Here is a 15769-nt window from a genome sequence, read left to right on the forward strand (position 1 = left end):
CACTTAGCTTAGCCCATGCATTAAATATGGGCCAAGCAGAGAAGCGACCAAACACTTCCACGTTTTCCCTATGTAAACACAGTTACTCGAGTAGTGTAACTTGACCTGGGCTGGTGACACAAAATAAACCGTTGCGCTTTTCTAAGCGTTTAAAATTGATGACTATATTGTATGGCGGAATACCATAACAAGTGCTTTTGAGCACTTCGACTTGGCGCAATAATATCTTCACTCGTGAAAAGTCCCCTTACCGGCTCCCGCTTCCTCTCCCCCTCCCTCTGACATTTCCGTCAATACAACCAACGTGACTTTTACTACCTGTGCTATTAGCAAACTGCAGATCATTTGCAATGGCGGACTTTGTAGATGATTATGACTTCTTTGTAGAAGACCCAGAGCCATTTCTGTTTGAACCCGAGTACACGGAGGAGGAATTAGCTCTTATGGACCGTGAGAGGCAAGAAAGATATGATCCAGAACAGACCGGAGCTGGCGAAAGACCACGGGCTTTTTGTAAGTGATCTGAATATTGTTGGTGTAGCCTCATCCTTTAGGCGTGTTCCTGTGCAGGTATAGTCCTCCTTTGTGAAATGTTCGGAGCAAACACGCCACTTCTTCAGAGTCATCAATGGTGTTTTGGGATTCTTGTTCAAAGCAGCTAACCTCTCCGCTGTATGTGGTGTGTTGGAATTCGGTGAAAAATGACAGCACTATGTACATTCTCCTTATTTTCACAACCCTTTACGATGCACGCTTTAACCATTATTGTACACAAACTAGCTTCCAACAACCTGTTACTTCGTCAACTCCGCTCGAACTACTACTAACGTTACCGGCGCATGTCACGTTGGTTGTATTGACGGAAATGTCAGAGGGAGGGGGAGAGGAAGCGGGAGCCGGTAAGGGGACTTTTCACGAGTGAAGATATTATTGCGCCAAGTCGATGTGCTCAAAAGCACTTGTTATGGTATTCCGCCATACAATATAGTCATCAATTTTAAACGCTAAGAAAAGTGCAACGGTTTATTTTGTGTCACCAGCCCAGGTCAAGTTACACTACTCGAGTAACTGTGTTTACATAGGGAAAACGTGGAAGTGTTTGGTCGCTTCTCTGCTTGGCCCATATTTAATGCATGGGCTAAGCTAAGTGCTAACATAGTTTTGCGGCAATACAGAGCGATATAGTGCACGCACTGAGACGAGAGAGGTATGTATCAACTCGTCTTAGTTAAGGGAATAACATAGTTTAATAAGAAAAACTGGTGGAGTATCCCTTTAATAGCAATCAAATGGAACAACATTTCCTGTACCAGTTGCTAATTGTGATCGTGTTTTATTTTAAATAGCCTGTATCATCATATCTTCTCTAAACCAATTTATGTATGACTATTCTGTTCTTTAAATATAATAGTAATTTAGTAGCAGCTTTATTTGTAAACTTAAAAATAATACACTTTTTAAAATATTTAACATTTAAATTTGAGTTACGTCACAAGTTACCAGATGTACTACATATATACAATATATATATATATAAGTAATTGTGAAATATGCTTACATTTATCAATGCATTTTAAAAATGCATTTTTGTCTCCATGTCTGTGTACAAAGTATGAACCATACTGTTCTTGCAAGTGTATGTGGGTAAATCACAGTCCTGTCACCAACACGCCATATGTCCTAGGCATCAGTGTATGCTGAGGGCTGTCAGAAGGGCTATTTAGAGGACTGGAGTCCACTCCTCCAATTGAGGGCAGGTAGGCAAGGTGCAGAATGGGTAACTGCAGAGAGAGCCTGCGCTGAATGCTGTGGAAGCAACACATCCATTAAATGAAGTGATTTTTCAGGAATAAAAAATATTGCAGAACTTTGCATTCAAATTCCAGTTTACTTTTAAAGGATTGATAGAGACATGAAACCCACTGTTCAGGGGAGTTGATGTCTTCCAGCAGATTCCTGTTGGATTTGGAGCTTTCGGGGAGAGTCAGACATTTCTCCTTTACTAAAAAGACATAACATTGAGATATTTTCATAAAAGGCAAACTTTTATAAAAAGAAATTCAACCCCTTTACAGAGCCACTGGGTATCAACTATCAGCTGGAGTTCAAAGCAATGTGCTGAATGATCCCTAAGAATTCACAAAATGGAAACCTTAAATAATAACCTAGGTAATAGAGTGAAATTGTTAAGTTTGATTATGTAAACACAGATAGTAGAATATATTTTATGTGATTGAAGTCAACTTATTTTCATGCAGGTTAATTTTTTGTTAGATAATAGAAGTTGATAACTTTTTAATACTTTTTAAAAAATCATGGGACACCAAAGTGTTCTGCATTTGTGTGCCTTAGGTGGCTTAAAGTGGTAATTCACCCAAAAATGAAAATTCTGTCAAAAGTTGCTGTATGAATTTCTTTCTTCTGCTGAACACAAAAGAAGATATTTTGAAGAATGTCTGTAACCAAACAATTGATGGGCCCCATTGAATCCATAGCATAGCATTTTTATACTATGAAAGTCAATGGTGTTGTTTTGTGTTCAGCAGAATGAAGAAATTCAAACAGGTTTGGAACACCTTGAGGGTGAGTAAATGATAATAAAATCTGAATTTTCCTTTTTGGTTGAACTATCCCTTTAAACCATCAGTCCATAAAGACTGTGTTTGCTGCATCTGCACACAGGTGCACTCGCTCAATACATTCTTCTATACCTGCTTTGTGCACAAAACCTCTGATGATGACATTCTCCATAACGCAAGGACTCAGTTCATTTAGTTGCCTGGTCAAATCCTCCAGCTCAGCATCCAGCTGTAGGAAATCACAATAAATTAAAACAACAACAACATACAAATGATTCTTAAAGGGGTCATATAATGCCATTTTTGTACAAGCTAATATGATTCTTTAGGGTCTAAATTAAAAGTTTGTAATATACTTTAATTAAAAATTCTCATTAGTATTGTAAGAAAACACTTATTTTACCTGGTCAAAAACAGCTCTGTTTTCAGCACGCCGTTTCAGTGCATATGACTTTAAATGATAATGAGCTTTGCTCACCCCGCCTCTCTGTGCTGCTGTGCATACACCATTTGTAACTCAATAACACAATAACCATAACGCGTTGTTCAGTATAAACGTGGGATTATGAATTATATTGAGAACGTCATACATAGAAAACATGCCGTAATGTACCCTGTGTGTAAACCTTAGACGCATTCATTGTGAAGCGTGCAGCTAGCGATTTGCAAAGATTAATATATTATTATAAAGTTTAATAAAACGTTACACTCACTTCCGTTCTTCTGGAGATTCAGCAGGAACACGAATATCTGGTACCGATCCTTTTTTCATGAGCAGCTTCTTAGCAAATCCAGCTTTATACTGATCCTCGTTTATAAAGCAGTCTGGTGAGAAATGATTCGCGCAAACATGAGAGCATTGACGTTGCTCGTGGGGAATATTCCCTTCGAAAACAAACTCAGCCACTTCAGCGGTTCGGATTTAGGAACATTAAAATGACTCCTGTGTTCGTTATTACACCCAAGAACCGAACACCACAATCGCTTAGACGCCATTCTGCTCATAGACAGTGCTCCAGGCAGCATATCAACAATGACCGCGCCGGTCCGCGCCGCGCAGAATATGATTGACAGCTCCCTCATGAGCGAGGGCGGGTCTGTGTTGAAACGCTCCTGTCAATCAACAATCGTGGGAGGGGCGTGCGATCTTGTGACGTCACAAGCTCGAACGGCTCGATTTGAGGCAGGGGAAAACATATAAGGAGATTAAAACAAAACCACTGGATGGATTTTTATCATTATATGATGGTTGTGTACAGACACTGCCAACACACATTTCAGTACAATCAACTTGTAAAAGTGCATGTACCATTATATGACCCCTTTAAGGCACTTCATCCATCCCAAAACTACTGACTGAACATGTCCTAACACGTCCTCTACATATAGTTGTACTTGAGAACCTCCTGGGTTTGTCACCCCTCCTTGATTGTGTTATTGCTTTCTGGAGAAAAACTGTAACAATGCACTATATGAAAGTTATTGTAAGTGCTGTGACCACCAGAGGTAAAACTGTGAGTAATTCTAATTATTTTGCTTATTTTTATTAGATTCTTGTCTGGTTTGTCTAATTTTACCACTTTTGGATACTTATACAAGTTTGTTTGGTTGGATTGACATTTACAGTAATACTCACTGATTTTGCCTTCTCTTCATAGTTATAAAGCAAGCATCTGCAAAGTAAATAAATGTAAATACAAAAAGCTTCTCACTTCATTAATGTGCCGTCTGAGGTGTAGGTTTTCTGACAGTACAATGTCCAGGCTTAGCGAGATGTTCTGCGTCACGTCAGTCACAAAGTCAGATGCTCCTGTGTCGTCCTGCTCCAAAATGTTCCTCGCATCATTGTCTTGTCCACTCTCCTTTTGTAATTCGCTATGCCACTGTGTGAGGTGGAACCGCCTTGACAAGAATGCAGGATCAGGACCCATCCTTATGATGATAATCTGTAAAATATATATGGGTATCAACTATCAGCTGGAGTTCAAAACACTGTGACAAATGACAATTGATCAAATAAAAATCATATAAATGATTAAAAATGAGAATTGCAGCTAATATGCATCTCATACCTTTGGAAGAAACACCATACACAGAGTGCTGCAGCAGCATGTGATGATCACAAGGGATACAATGCAGAACTGCACATTTGGCTGATCCTGCCATAGCATTGATGCATATGTACCAATCAGAATCACTGGGACTGACACAAAGACACTGAATCGGATACCCCTGCTGTCATTTATGGCAGGGATGTTCATGTGTCGTGTGGTCCAGGCCAGGAAACAGGTACTCAGCTGGATAGGAGACAGAGACATGTACTTTTGTCATCTGTTTCATTATAGCTATCTAATGAATCACTGTATGACATGTTTTTAATCTAATCTCATACCAGGAGTATCCCCTCATAAACATAGAATGCAGCCATCCAGAAACCCATGTATGTGTTTTCACATCGCTCTGAAAAGGGCTGAATGAAAAAATCTTGCCCGTGAGGGTCAGCCTAAAACAAAAAGAGAAAAAGACTGATAAGCATGAAAATTTAAAGGTAAAAAAAAAAAAAAAACATGATAACAGATCATGTGTTTTTTTGTGTTCCAAAAAAAAAAAGAAAGAACGTCATATGTGTTTGGATTAAATTATGATAGATTTTCATTTTTGGGTGAACTATTTCTTTGAGAAAGCTTGTATTGCTTTAAAGTGACAATGAAATAATATTTTACGGAATATTGCAATATTTATCATAAATTGTTTATCCGTGCACATCATTATTTTTTATAACTTTAATCAAAACAACTTCTCCACCTCTTGGTGGGACAAACAGTCACTCAAATGAGATCACAGCAATAGCAAACCATAACCATCCAATAAATTCCTGATGGATGAAATCAAGTCCCGCCCTACATTTTTTTCTTGTTCAAGAAGCCGTTTCACTCATATATAGGTCACAATAGGGAAGAAAAGACTACCGCAACTTCAATCTCATGCCGGCTTTAAGTGTGTCCAAATGTTCTTGGCAGGTTTGGAAAATTAGGTTCTGCTTAGTGCTCACCTCTATACGATATTCCTTTACTGTTCTCCTCAAGGGATCCAAAATTTGCAGACAAATTAATAAGCTCAGGTCAATCAACAAAAGCAACAAAACCAGGAGTCCTAGCCCATAGTCCTTTGTGGTCTGGGGTAGCTAATAAAAAAATAAAAATAAAGACTGACAGGAAGAACACACTGTAACCCTTAATAATTTAAATAAATTATTTTCAAACAATATATAGCCATTATTTTTATATAGTAAGCACAAACAGTAAATCTTTCTTACCTTTTTTTCCATGCTGTGTTTTTTGAAGAATGAATGAATTTTCCAAGTTTTTACAAACATGGCCCCAAACGATGCTGTACATCCAGTAGATAGACATGATATTTGTACCTGTGAATGATGCCACAGATCCTTATTATGTAGAATATTTTGTATTTAGACACATATAAACCCACAGCAGATTTCATTATTATGACTTCTAATTATGCCTCCATAAAAAGTGCTAACCAAAAAACAACTGTAACAATATTCTGATGCCATAAGGACTTACAGAGCAAGAAACTTCAAATACTCTATCAGAAACATAAGACCCATCCAATCCTATGAAGAATATGGAGGAATAAGACAACACAGCGCCAAGAATAATTAAAGTGTTCAGAAAAGGTCTTGACATGCTGATGGCCCTGTGAAAGACAAAAGAATATAATACAGACGTATAACCATAGTTTCAAAGAAATGCTTTTAGTACTGTTGAATTAATGAACGAATACACATTCATGATCATTAACCTAACACATGACTTACCAATGATTGTGGTGTTTCACACTGAAGACTAGGAGACTGCAAGCTGTAAAAATTCCTAAGAAAGTTAGAAACGCCACAACACCATAAAGTAATATACTGATGCGTTTTCTCTGAGGGTATACATGGGTTCGGTCCTTTGTGGGTTTATCCCCTGTAGAAGACAAATGCATGTGCTTTATTTCAGGACAGTTATTTATAATATCACCGAAATTTCATCAACAACTTTTCAGCATGTAAGTGAGATACATACAAATATCTGTATACACAACATCAAACTCCATATTTTCTTTTTCATAGTCTTACTTTGAAATCGGATTGGACTGATGAACTCTAGTTCATCTGTAACGGCACTATATTGTTCAATATCGACAGCTTTTCCATCTATGGAGTAAGAAAAATCTGCTGTCAAGAATAATAAAAAGACAATGTGAAGAAAGCTATGCAGCCTCAAACAAATTGATCTGTACCTTGATATTGTGCAAACTTCACACTGGCCAGTCTCTCACCTTTTTGGAACATAATGTGACCCTGAATAACAATAACATAAAAATTCAACGATAGATGGATGGATGGATGGATGGATGGATGGATGGATGGATGGATGGATGGATGGATGGATGGATGGATGGATGGATGGATGGATGGATGGATGGATGGATGGATGGATGGATGGATGGATGGATGGATGGATGGATGGATGGATGGATGGATGGATGGATGGATGGATGGATGGATGGATGGATGGATGGATGGATGGATGGATGGATGGATGGATGGATGGATGGATGGATGGATGGATGGATGGATGGATGGATGGATGGATGGATGGATGGATGGATGGATGGATGGATGGATGGATGGATGGATGGATGGATGGATGGATGGATGGATGGATGGATGGATGGATGGATGGATGGATGGATGGATGGATAGATAGATAGATAGAATTTTGAAACGTTGTACACACTGTCACACCAAAGAAGTTGATCTTGTCCATGGCCTCCAGAATCATTTGTTCCACTTCTTGGTCAGTGACAGTAAAGTTGCGATGGATGCTGTAATTCTCTCTGTACCTCACAGTCTCCATGACTCTTGTTAAAACTTTGGCAATTACCCATGTACCATCATAAGCAAAACCATGAAACTTGCTTGCACCCAGACCCTTCAGCCGTCTTCTTTCATCATACTCCTTCTCGTACTCCTGAGGTGTCTGAGTAGAATCAGTATAGATATGAAAAACAAGCAAAACAATCCCTATAAAACAATGTTTACAACAACTGCTCATTGCCTCAAACAAAGATGATGATAGCAGTTAAATGCAAACCTACCCTACCAGAGATCCCTCTGATGTGTCTGGAGCTAAGAGTCTCGATATCTGCACTGATGGATCCCTCTATGGCAGTCAGTATGTTTTTAGCTGTGCAGTTGGTGGAGTCAGTGTTAGTCCACCAGCTGCCTTGGGTCCAGTCTGGCAGAATCCACTGGTACTTTTGGCCATACATGCTGAGATTATAAACCTGTGACACAATGGTATGTTTATGTATAAATCTAATTCTGACTGGTCAGTCGTGGAATTCAGCAGTCAGAGATTTCCTATTTGACATCATTCATGGCAGAACACTGTATCTGCTCATATACAGTATCGGCTACTTCACATGGTGATTGAGAAGATAAAAAAGTCAGGAAAGTGAAGAGAGGTACAAGAAAAGAGAGGTAATATTGATGGTATTATTGAATCCAGGGGATGGGTCTCTGATGACATTAGCAAATTGGCTGTTGAGTTGTAGGGGGCATAACTTGTGGTAATACGCGTAATGAGAAGCGTGGTTTGTAGTACTGCAGGACACAGTTGGATACATTGCTAGTGTTGGTATCTTGCTCTCGCTTCATACAAGCGCAACTTTCCATCTTGCTTCTAACTTACCTATCAATTGTAATGAAAATTACCTCAGAGGACTGCAGTATTCATTTTACAGTTGCTTTGTTTGTCTTGTTTCTATAGGCTGATTCATTGGGAATTACGATGGACTTTTTTTCAGTCCAACAGAAGCTTTCTTTTCTTTGGCAGTTAATTACTTGCTTTAAATTTTGACGGACTAATGTGTAGATGAGTTTCCCTTTTCGGCATGATTATGGTTAATGTCCCCATCAACCTCTGTAGTCCCATTTAGCCACTTGTCAGCTTACGCCTTTTTACATTTTAAGATAAAAATAAAAGCTTTTAAAAATTCACAAGGGGTATTACTGATGTATTTTATGCAGTAGAATTAAATGTGAAAATATTTTGAGCTTGTGTTACCACAGTCTTTATTTCAGACATTTATGACTACAGGACGATGGAAATAAGAAGTCATTTTTGGGTTTTGGCCTACATAAAATATGTCATCCTTGCAGCACTATAAAATTTAAAGACCTGGGGGCGCATTACAGAAGGATCCTAACTTTAGAATCCTATCTTATCTGTTTGTTAACCATTAGCAATTTCAGTTAGGACCTCATTTAGGACAAAAGCTATAACAAAATGACATTTCTTAAGTGCATGATCTTATCTTAACTACAGATAGGAAAAGGGTATTGCAGAAGCATCCTAACTCCACAAAAAAATCCTAAAAACTGTCTTAACTTTAGGACAATCCCATGGTGTCCTAACTTCAAAATTATTTGAAAGCCAACTGTAAAAATCACATAATAATAGCCCTGTCTGAGAATGACGTCACATTTATTAATGATACAAGATGAAGAACAGCGATGTTTGATGGTGGAAAGACTGTGAACACCCAAATGATGTGCTGCACTTTGATGACAAAACTCTGACAAATAATTACAGACTCCTATGAAATAAAAGGATTAGGCTTTGCCTTTTCTACCAAGCTTATCAACACTTCACTTAATGAAAAGCACCACTTATTTTGTTTTTCACCATTCTTGAGCACCATTTTCCAGTTTTTCCATTTTACTACACAGTAGCTGTTTGCGTGTCGTTGGTTGCTTGGTAACAGGCCTGAGAGTTGATTACCGAATTTGATGGAAGGGTTTCAGATTTCCTAACTACAGATAAAATGAGATTTTGTAAGATAGGATAAGAATCCTAAATCAACTTAAGATTTGCTTCTGTAATACGAATTTGTGAAAAATCCTAATTTAACTTAAAGGGTCACTTCACCCATTTCAACATTAATCTTTATTGAAAGTGGGTCATATATGTAGTCGAAATGTAAAAGAAATTTTGAATTTGATGCCCTCTTGACCGAGAAAAGACAGAAAATAACTTTAGTGCGCATTTGTATGCAAGACAACAACTCCCACAATGCACCACATTGCACAGCTCCGCAAGCCACTCCCACTAATCCAGAACAGCGCAAACATCAGAGAAATCACTTTTCCGTCTACAAGGCTAACGTTAGCTGCCACCAGAGTTAGAAATTCATTTCACACAAAATTTCTAGTTAGTTGGCTGTGGCGAGCAGGACGAGGGCGAGGGATGTGATAGGACAGCGCGAGGCCGCTGGCGCGAGTGATAATGAACGACACCTGTGAGACGCGCCGGACCGGTCTCTCTCGCGTCTCTCACCGAGGAGCGGACGCATAAAACGAGGAGCGACGACAGGGCAGTTTGAGAGAGGAACAGGCCTGATTTTATGTTGTGTTTTGTTTCTGTTGTGTGTGGCCAGCAGTGAGGGGCTGCTCGCTTATATTTTTGTTTTGTATTTGTTTATTTTACTATTAAAATGTTTAAATGTTTGCCGGTTCCCGCCTCATTCTTCCCACAACAACGAACCCCGTTACATTGGCAAACTCATTAGTGAATTACTCCTCGTTTGTATTTCTTTCTATATGGTGAATTATTGCATGATGATGATAAAGTTACCTGGATGTTCAGTCAGAACATATGCGGTGCGAAACTTGGATGGATCACAACACAAACGTCCGTGTGCTCGTCTGATTCAGAGATTTCGTCCAGGAGATATTGCGATCGTTGAAATTCAAATTCTCTGCAGCAGACGGACTCTATCTGTGTCCGTAGCGCACAGCGAGAGCCGAGAGCACAGGCACCAGCAGTCCGCCCAGCTCGAGCCAGTCCGGGCTTCTCGTCTGCGCCGGGCTGGTCTCCTGCCGCAGCCGACGCCGCGTATAAATAGCCACGAACATCAGTTTCGAGCAAAAGATTTTCAAAATCCTCGTCTTCCATATCGTGTGTCGTAAATTCAGGCATTATGGTAAATCTAACTCCTTGAGCGCTTGTTAGCTTAGCTTGCTGTCTTCCAAGCAAGATGGCGGATTAATAGTTTAGTTTCTTCAGGTTTAGTCCCACCCACTGATCTGTAATAGGCCGGTGGGGTGAGTGGGTCCCACGCCCTTGAATAATAATGAGCTAAAGGCTGTAGTTTTCTTAATATGCAATGAAATTTATCTTCCGTCCTATCGTGACGCAAAATGACGATATTTACGTCACGATAGGACGGAAGTAAAACACTTAAATCCTTTTTTCTCCCATCTCAGAAAAAAAACAAGCAAAATTCCACCATCATTATAATATATGACTGGGTTTCTAACAATACAAACCTTAATGCAAATGGGTGAAGTGACCCTTTAAGAATTAAGATAGAAAGTTTCTGTAATACGACCCCTGAACTATAAAGAAGTGTTTTTGTGTGATTGAAGCATTCCATGGATGCTAAAGGTTCTTCATGGAACCATCAATGCCTCAAAAACCAAAGAATCCTGTATTCAAGAATGTATGGCTGGGATATACTTACACAGCAGAAGACTTTAGCAGCTAAGCTCACATCAAAATGAGCAATCACTATTCTCACATCATTGTCCTGTAAAGAAAAAGCTTTATAAATGTCTACAGATAAATATACATTATGGAATGTGATTTGTGCAACTCTTTAGTGATGCACCCAATACAGATAAGTCTTGAGAAAAGTTCATAGTTGATTTACAGAATGTGTGTGAGGAAACCAGACCCTCAAATACACACCTTTAGTTTTTTCACACAATCGCAGGGGACTTCAGAGAAGCTCTCCGCCTCAGCTAGCTTGATGTTAGCCACCTCCAGATGCCTGCTTAAGTCTCTCTGTACCTTTTCGAGAGAATACGAGTTTTCAGTTCACCTTCTATCAAGCCCCATATGTTTAATATTTTCCCAGATTAGTAAGTAGTATTACCTCTGTGAACTTCTGCTCACGCTGGGTCAATGTACCAACTCTACTCCATCCATACTGCCTGAGAAACCTCACCAGTGCCACATTAACTGCGCTGTCTGATGGCACAGTCTGGAAGAAGTTTGGAAATCTTCTTTTGTTGCCCAGTGAAGGTGCCGTTACCGCAAATGACAGCTGGGAAACAAAGAAATAATTGTACAAATTTAAATAAAACACCAACGTCTCTCAAGTATTTGAGTTTACCATTACAAATACCATGGAAGTGGGGATAATCAGTCAGATAATCAGATTGATTGATTGAATACCTGCACAAGGTTGAAACCCTCCAGTGATTGGGCTAGGATGGACGTCACTGACAAACACACCCCTCCAAAGATCATGATAGGTTTGGGGCCATTGAATATGGTGTCAAAAAATGCTTTGAGTGCTTTGCCGTTATCACACTAAAAGCAGAAAGAGTACAAGTGTAATACAAGCACAGTCAAGATGATAAGCAAAATGTAGGTTTATTTTTTTACACATTTGAACCAGGCTGATTTATAGTACTGAGCGGTCAGAGGAAAGGCTAGTGGTATCATGTGATTACCATGTACAATGGGGCTGGGCTGGCTGCAAATTTGGATGTCTTTTACCTTGCTTATCCCATTATTAAAGCAAAAATTGTATCAGTATATACATGTCGTTAGATAACTAGAAAGGTTTTTTTTTTTTTGCTGGGAATGCAGCAGAAAATGCACCGATAATCATATTTGGTTTGGAATATATGGTTTCTACGATTTAACCAGCTTGCACAATAGTACAACATGCAACGGCAGTCATCTGGTGATCTATGGTAAGGATCATGGCAGATTAGTAGTGTATGTGATTTTCACTGTACCTTAGAAGCAAAGATAATTAACAAAAATACAAATAAAATAAAAATACAGAGACACTTTTAATTTAAGTCAAGTAATTTCTTACATTTTCAAAGTTCATTTTTACATTTTTATTAACAGTGGCATTAGCTTTAGCAACACATGCTATTTGCAGGACAATAAAAATAATTTAAAGACAGACTCCCAACTCTAATTGTAGCAGAAATTAATAATGTCTATATTTATTTTTAAATGAACTGATGAATGAGATGAAATGTTGTCAGAGAGAATTTAAAGAGTTTGCCCAAGCATGACAATTCTGTCATCATTTACCCACCCTCATGTAATTCCAAATAAGACTTCCTTTCTTCTGTGAAACACAAAAGAAGATAGGCTTGTAAAGATGATGTTTTTCATGCAATAAAAGTCGGTGGGTTATTTTGGACCCCATTCATTTTCAATTGTATGGATAAAAAACAAAAACAAAGACATTTTCAAAAATATATCTGTTAGATATTTTAAATTTAAAAGATAAAGACTTTATAGATAGAAAGTCAGTTTTGGTTTGGAACGACAATAGGCCTAGCTAATGACGTCAGAATTGTAATTTTTGAGTCAACTATCCTTTTAACATTTGAGAGTTCATTAGTAGTTTCTGAGCTTCTTTTTGCTTCACCATCAAAATCAAATGAGAAAAAGAAGCGGGTATGTTGTATTACCTCCGAGTCTGTGAGGTGAAACTGAAGCTCATAGTTGCCAAGAGGAGACGGCTGCTCGCTCAAATGACTCAATGCTAGTTCAACAGCAGGAAGAACCTCTGCTGTAATGTTGCCCCTCGCTGGATCTCCGCTGACTGGCATAATCCATAAAACTGGTAGCTTGTGTCGCACCAGGCAATAGCACAATGGCACCTGAGTCAGTTCCCAGAAAGTGAGAACATTCAACAATTTCCACCAGTATTCCATCCTCTCAGTAAACATGAACTCACGCAGCTTCTTAGCATTTTCTAAAGCCTCGTCTGTTGTCTCTCTATAGCTCTCAACCATCCACAGGGATAAAGGGATAAGGACTGACTTTGGACATCTGTTGCTACACTAAATCCTCAGAAAGAGGAGGAAACACCAACACACAAGTCTCAGGACACACAGGTTTCTCCTAATGCCCACTACGGCTGTTTGGACCTTTTTATGTGAAACATAGTTTTCACTATTTTTTTTTTTTAAAGTGTTAGTAATTTTTTTTGTGTGTTTTTATCAATCCCCATCGTCTCGAGCACAGAATATGTTTTCAGTGACTGGCTGAATTGCACTTGTCAAGAGTATATTCCTGAACATGCTCATAATGTAAACGATTACGCATGGGGGTCGAGGGCCCCATATACATTCCAAACCCCGACATATTACCCATCGTGCCCTCCATTACAGGTTCATGTGTATTGTTTTGGCAGACACAGCAGACACCCTGATGTTTGGACCGAGTGGCACCTTGGCAAACATTTTGATCAGAGCAATGTCATTATCATAGCTGGCTTTTGAACCACCCAGATTCCTGAGATTCTGATAATTTGGGTGAAATATTATCTTCTCTGTCTTCATAGTAACTGGGTTTTGGTTCTGAACATCAATTATTCCCCCTACCCAAGTTATGTTGGTGTTTTCATTTGCATCCTCTAAATGAGCAGCTGTTAGAGCCCAGTAATCACTGATCAGAGATGCACCTATTCCCTTATATAGCATGTCATGTATGAGCTGCCAGGGAATCTGCCCCAGGCTGGCTGGCGTCCCACCAAAGACTCTGGCAACAAAAGAGACCTCTGTATTCATCCCACACACTAAAACATAAAAAGGAAACAATTATATGAAAATATGTGTAATGTAAAATTAAGTTAAAAAACAATAGTACAAAATAATATAAACCCTCTCGGTAACACTTTACTTGAAGGGGTGTGCATAAGACGGACATGACACCTTCATAATCATGACATGACACATCATGAATATGAAAGAGGTTTTATGCATGTTTATGACAGCGTCATTCGCTCAATTATGAAATTTTTAATGCAAATATGAGATTTTTTGAGATGTCTTTGTTATGACACCTTGACATAAACCAATAGGCCCTACATCATAACCTGTCAGTATCTTTGTCATGACAATTTGACATCTAATTTCCGATTTAGTTTACATTCCATTCCAGCAGTTGTAAAACTCCTCGCTACATTACAATTATTGGCATCAGGATAATTTCAAACAGTAGCATCAGCAGTGGGAATATCGTAGTCTGCACTCAGCCGTATCATAGGCTTGTTTGAGATGCGCCTTGCCTCGCCTGAAATGTAGTCGAGAGTAGGCAGCTGCAGTGAGAGGAGGAGTGAAAAAAGCGCAGGCAAGCCGGACAGTTCTCTCTTCTCGCAGTGGATCTGACACCTGCGAGATCAAAGATGGATATCGTGGGATTCACGCTCGTGCACGGTGTTGCTAATAAACTGGATGTCATTTAAAGTAACACCAGGGAACTTTTGCTCTCGGGGTGGGGTCCCCCTACAGTTGGGAAACAGTATTGTCCTCTAGACCTCTACTACTGTCGTAAACTCTGTCATTCTACATGCACGTGCAATTGTTGACAACCATGATAGCCCTGAACACTGTAGGAGGAGGTCACATGCAGGTGTTCTGCTTGCGTCGCGTGTGAAATGTCTTCATCCCAGGTACAGTGGCATATATTTCAGCATGTCATATAAATATAATTTCATGGGTTTTATTTTTTTTCTAACGACAAATGATCGCGATGATCACGTTTACAAGCCAGCGTCATTATAGTAGCCTAGTCTATTGGCTACCGTTTTACTGAATCTATATGATACTTCAATGCAATGTTTGAGTGGTTGATAATAACCATATATCGTCAATATTATAATATCAAGCTACCATAAATGAATCTGCAAATTTTACAAATCGATTTGCATTATAGCTTGAGGCAAGACAAATAAACAAATATCACAGACATGTTAGGTATCCTAAAATATGATTTTGTACATCTTATATTTACTTGCAACAATGTAGCCCCTACCAAACTTGTGCACGCCGTTTAGACACAGGCTTTCATTTCATTTGATTTTTTTTTTTTTTTTGCCAAGTCTGCATCGGTCGGGCACCCCTCCTCCTCCTTCAGCTCACGCCAGCGAGAAAATGCTGGCCCAATGTTGATCCTCGTTCTGCCTTTAACGCGATCACTTTCTCTTTTTCGCTTTGCTCCGATAAAACCTTTGCTTTCTTGTTTTTCTGTGCTGCTTCGGCCATGACTATAACATTTGGCTCGCACGTCCGATTT

General features: G+C 39.1%; 1 protein-coding gene across 1 annotated transcript; it reads right to left on the minus strand.

Moving 5' to 3' along the window:
* Positions 1-1351: 1351 nt before the first annotated feature.
* LOC130090825 (gamma-aminobutyric acid type B receptor subunit 2) lies at positions 1352-13652 on the minus strand. The gene is made up of 19 exons (XM_056258435.1): positions 13159-13652; positions 11891-12028; positions 11589-11759; positions 11402-11503; positions 11175-11240; positions 7746-7934; positions 7385-7627; positions 6885-6945; positions 6721-6798; positions 6418-6568; positions 6164-6296; positions 5896-6003; positions 5632-5763; positions 4972-5082; positions 4652-4876; positions 4292-4525; positions 2712-2808; positions 1924-2002; positions 1352-1806 (listed from the first exon to the last, which is right to left on the minus strand). The coding sequence occupies exons 1-19, from the start codon at positions 13483-13485 to the stop codon at positions 1650-1652; spliced, it is 2802 nt and encodes a 933-aa protein (XP_056114410.1). The 5' UTR covers positions 13486-13652; the 3' UTR covers positions 1352-1649.
* Positions 13653-15769: the final 2117 nt, after the last annotated feature.

Source organism: Rhinichthys klamathensis, unplaced genomic scaffold, assembly GCF_029890125.1.
Source record: "Rhinichthys klamathensis goyatoka isolate OS25496 unplaced genomic scaffold, OSU_Roscu_1.1 h1tg000152l_1, whole genome shotgun sequence".
Taxonomy (NCBI): domain Eukaryota; kingdom Metazoa; phylum Chordata; class Actinopteri; order Cypriniformes; family Leuciscidae; genus Rhinichthys; species Rhinichthys klamathensis.

Coding starts and splice junctions, on each gene's coding strand:
- LOC130090825 (XM_056258435.1), bottom strand. CDS start 13,485: ATGGTTGAGAGCTATAGAGAGACAACAGACGAGGCTTTAGAAAATGCT. Junction 11,504..11,588: donor GTGAGCAGAAGTTCACAGAG/GTAATACTACTT, acceptor TCTCTCGAAAAG/GTACAGAGAGACTTAAGCAG. Junction 7,935..11,174: donor CTGCTAAAGTCTTCTGCTGT/GTAAGTATATCC, acceptor ATTGTGTCACAG/GTTTATAATCTCAGCATGTA.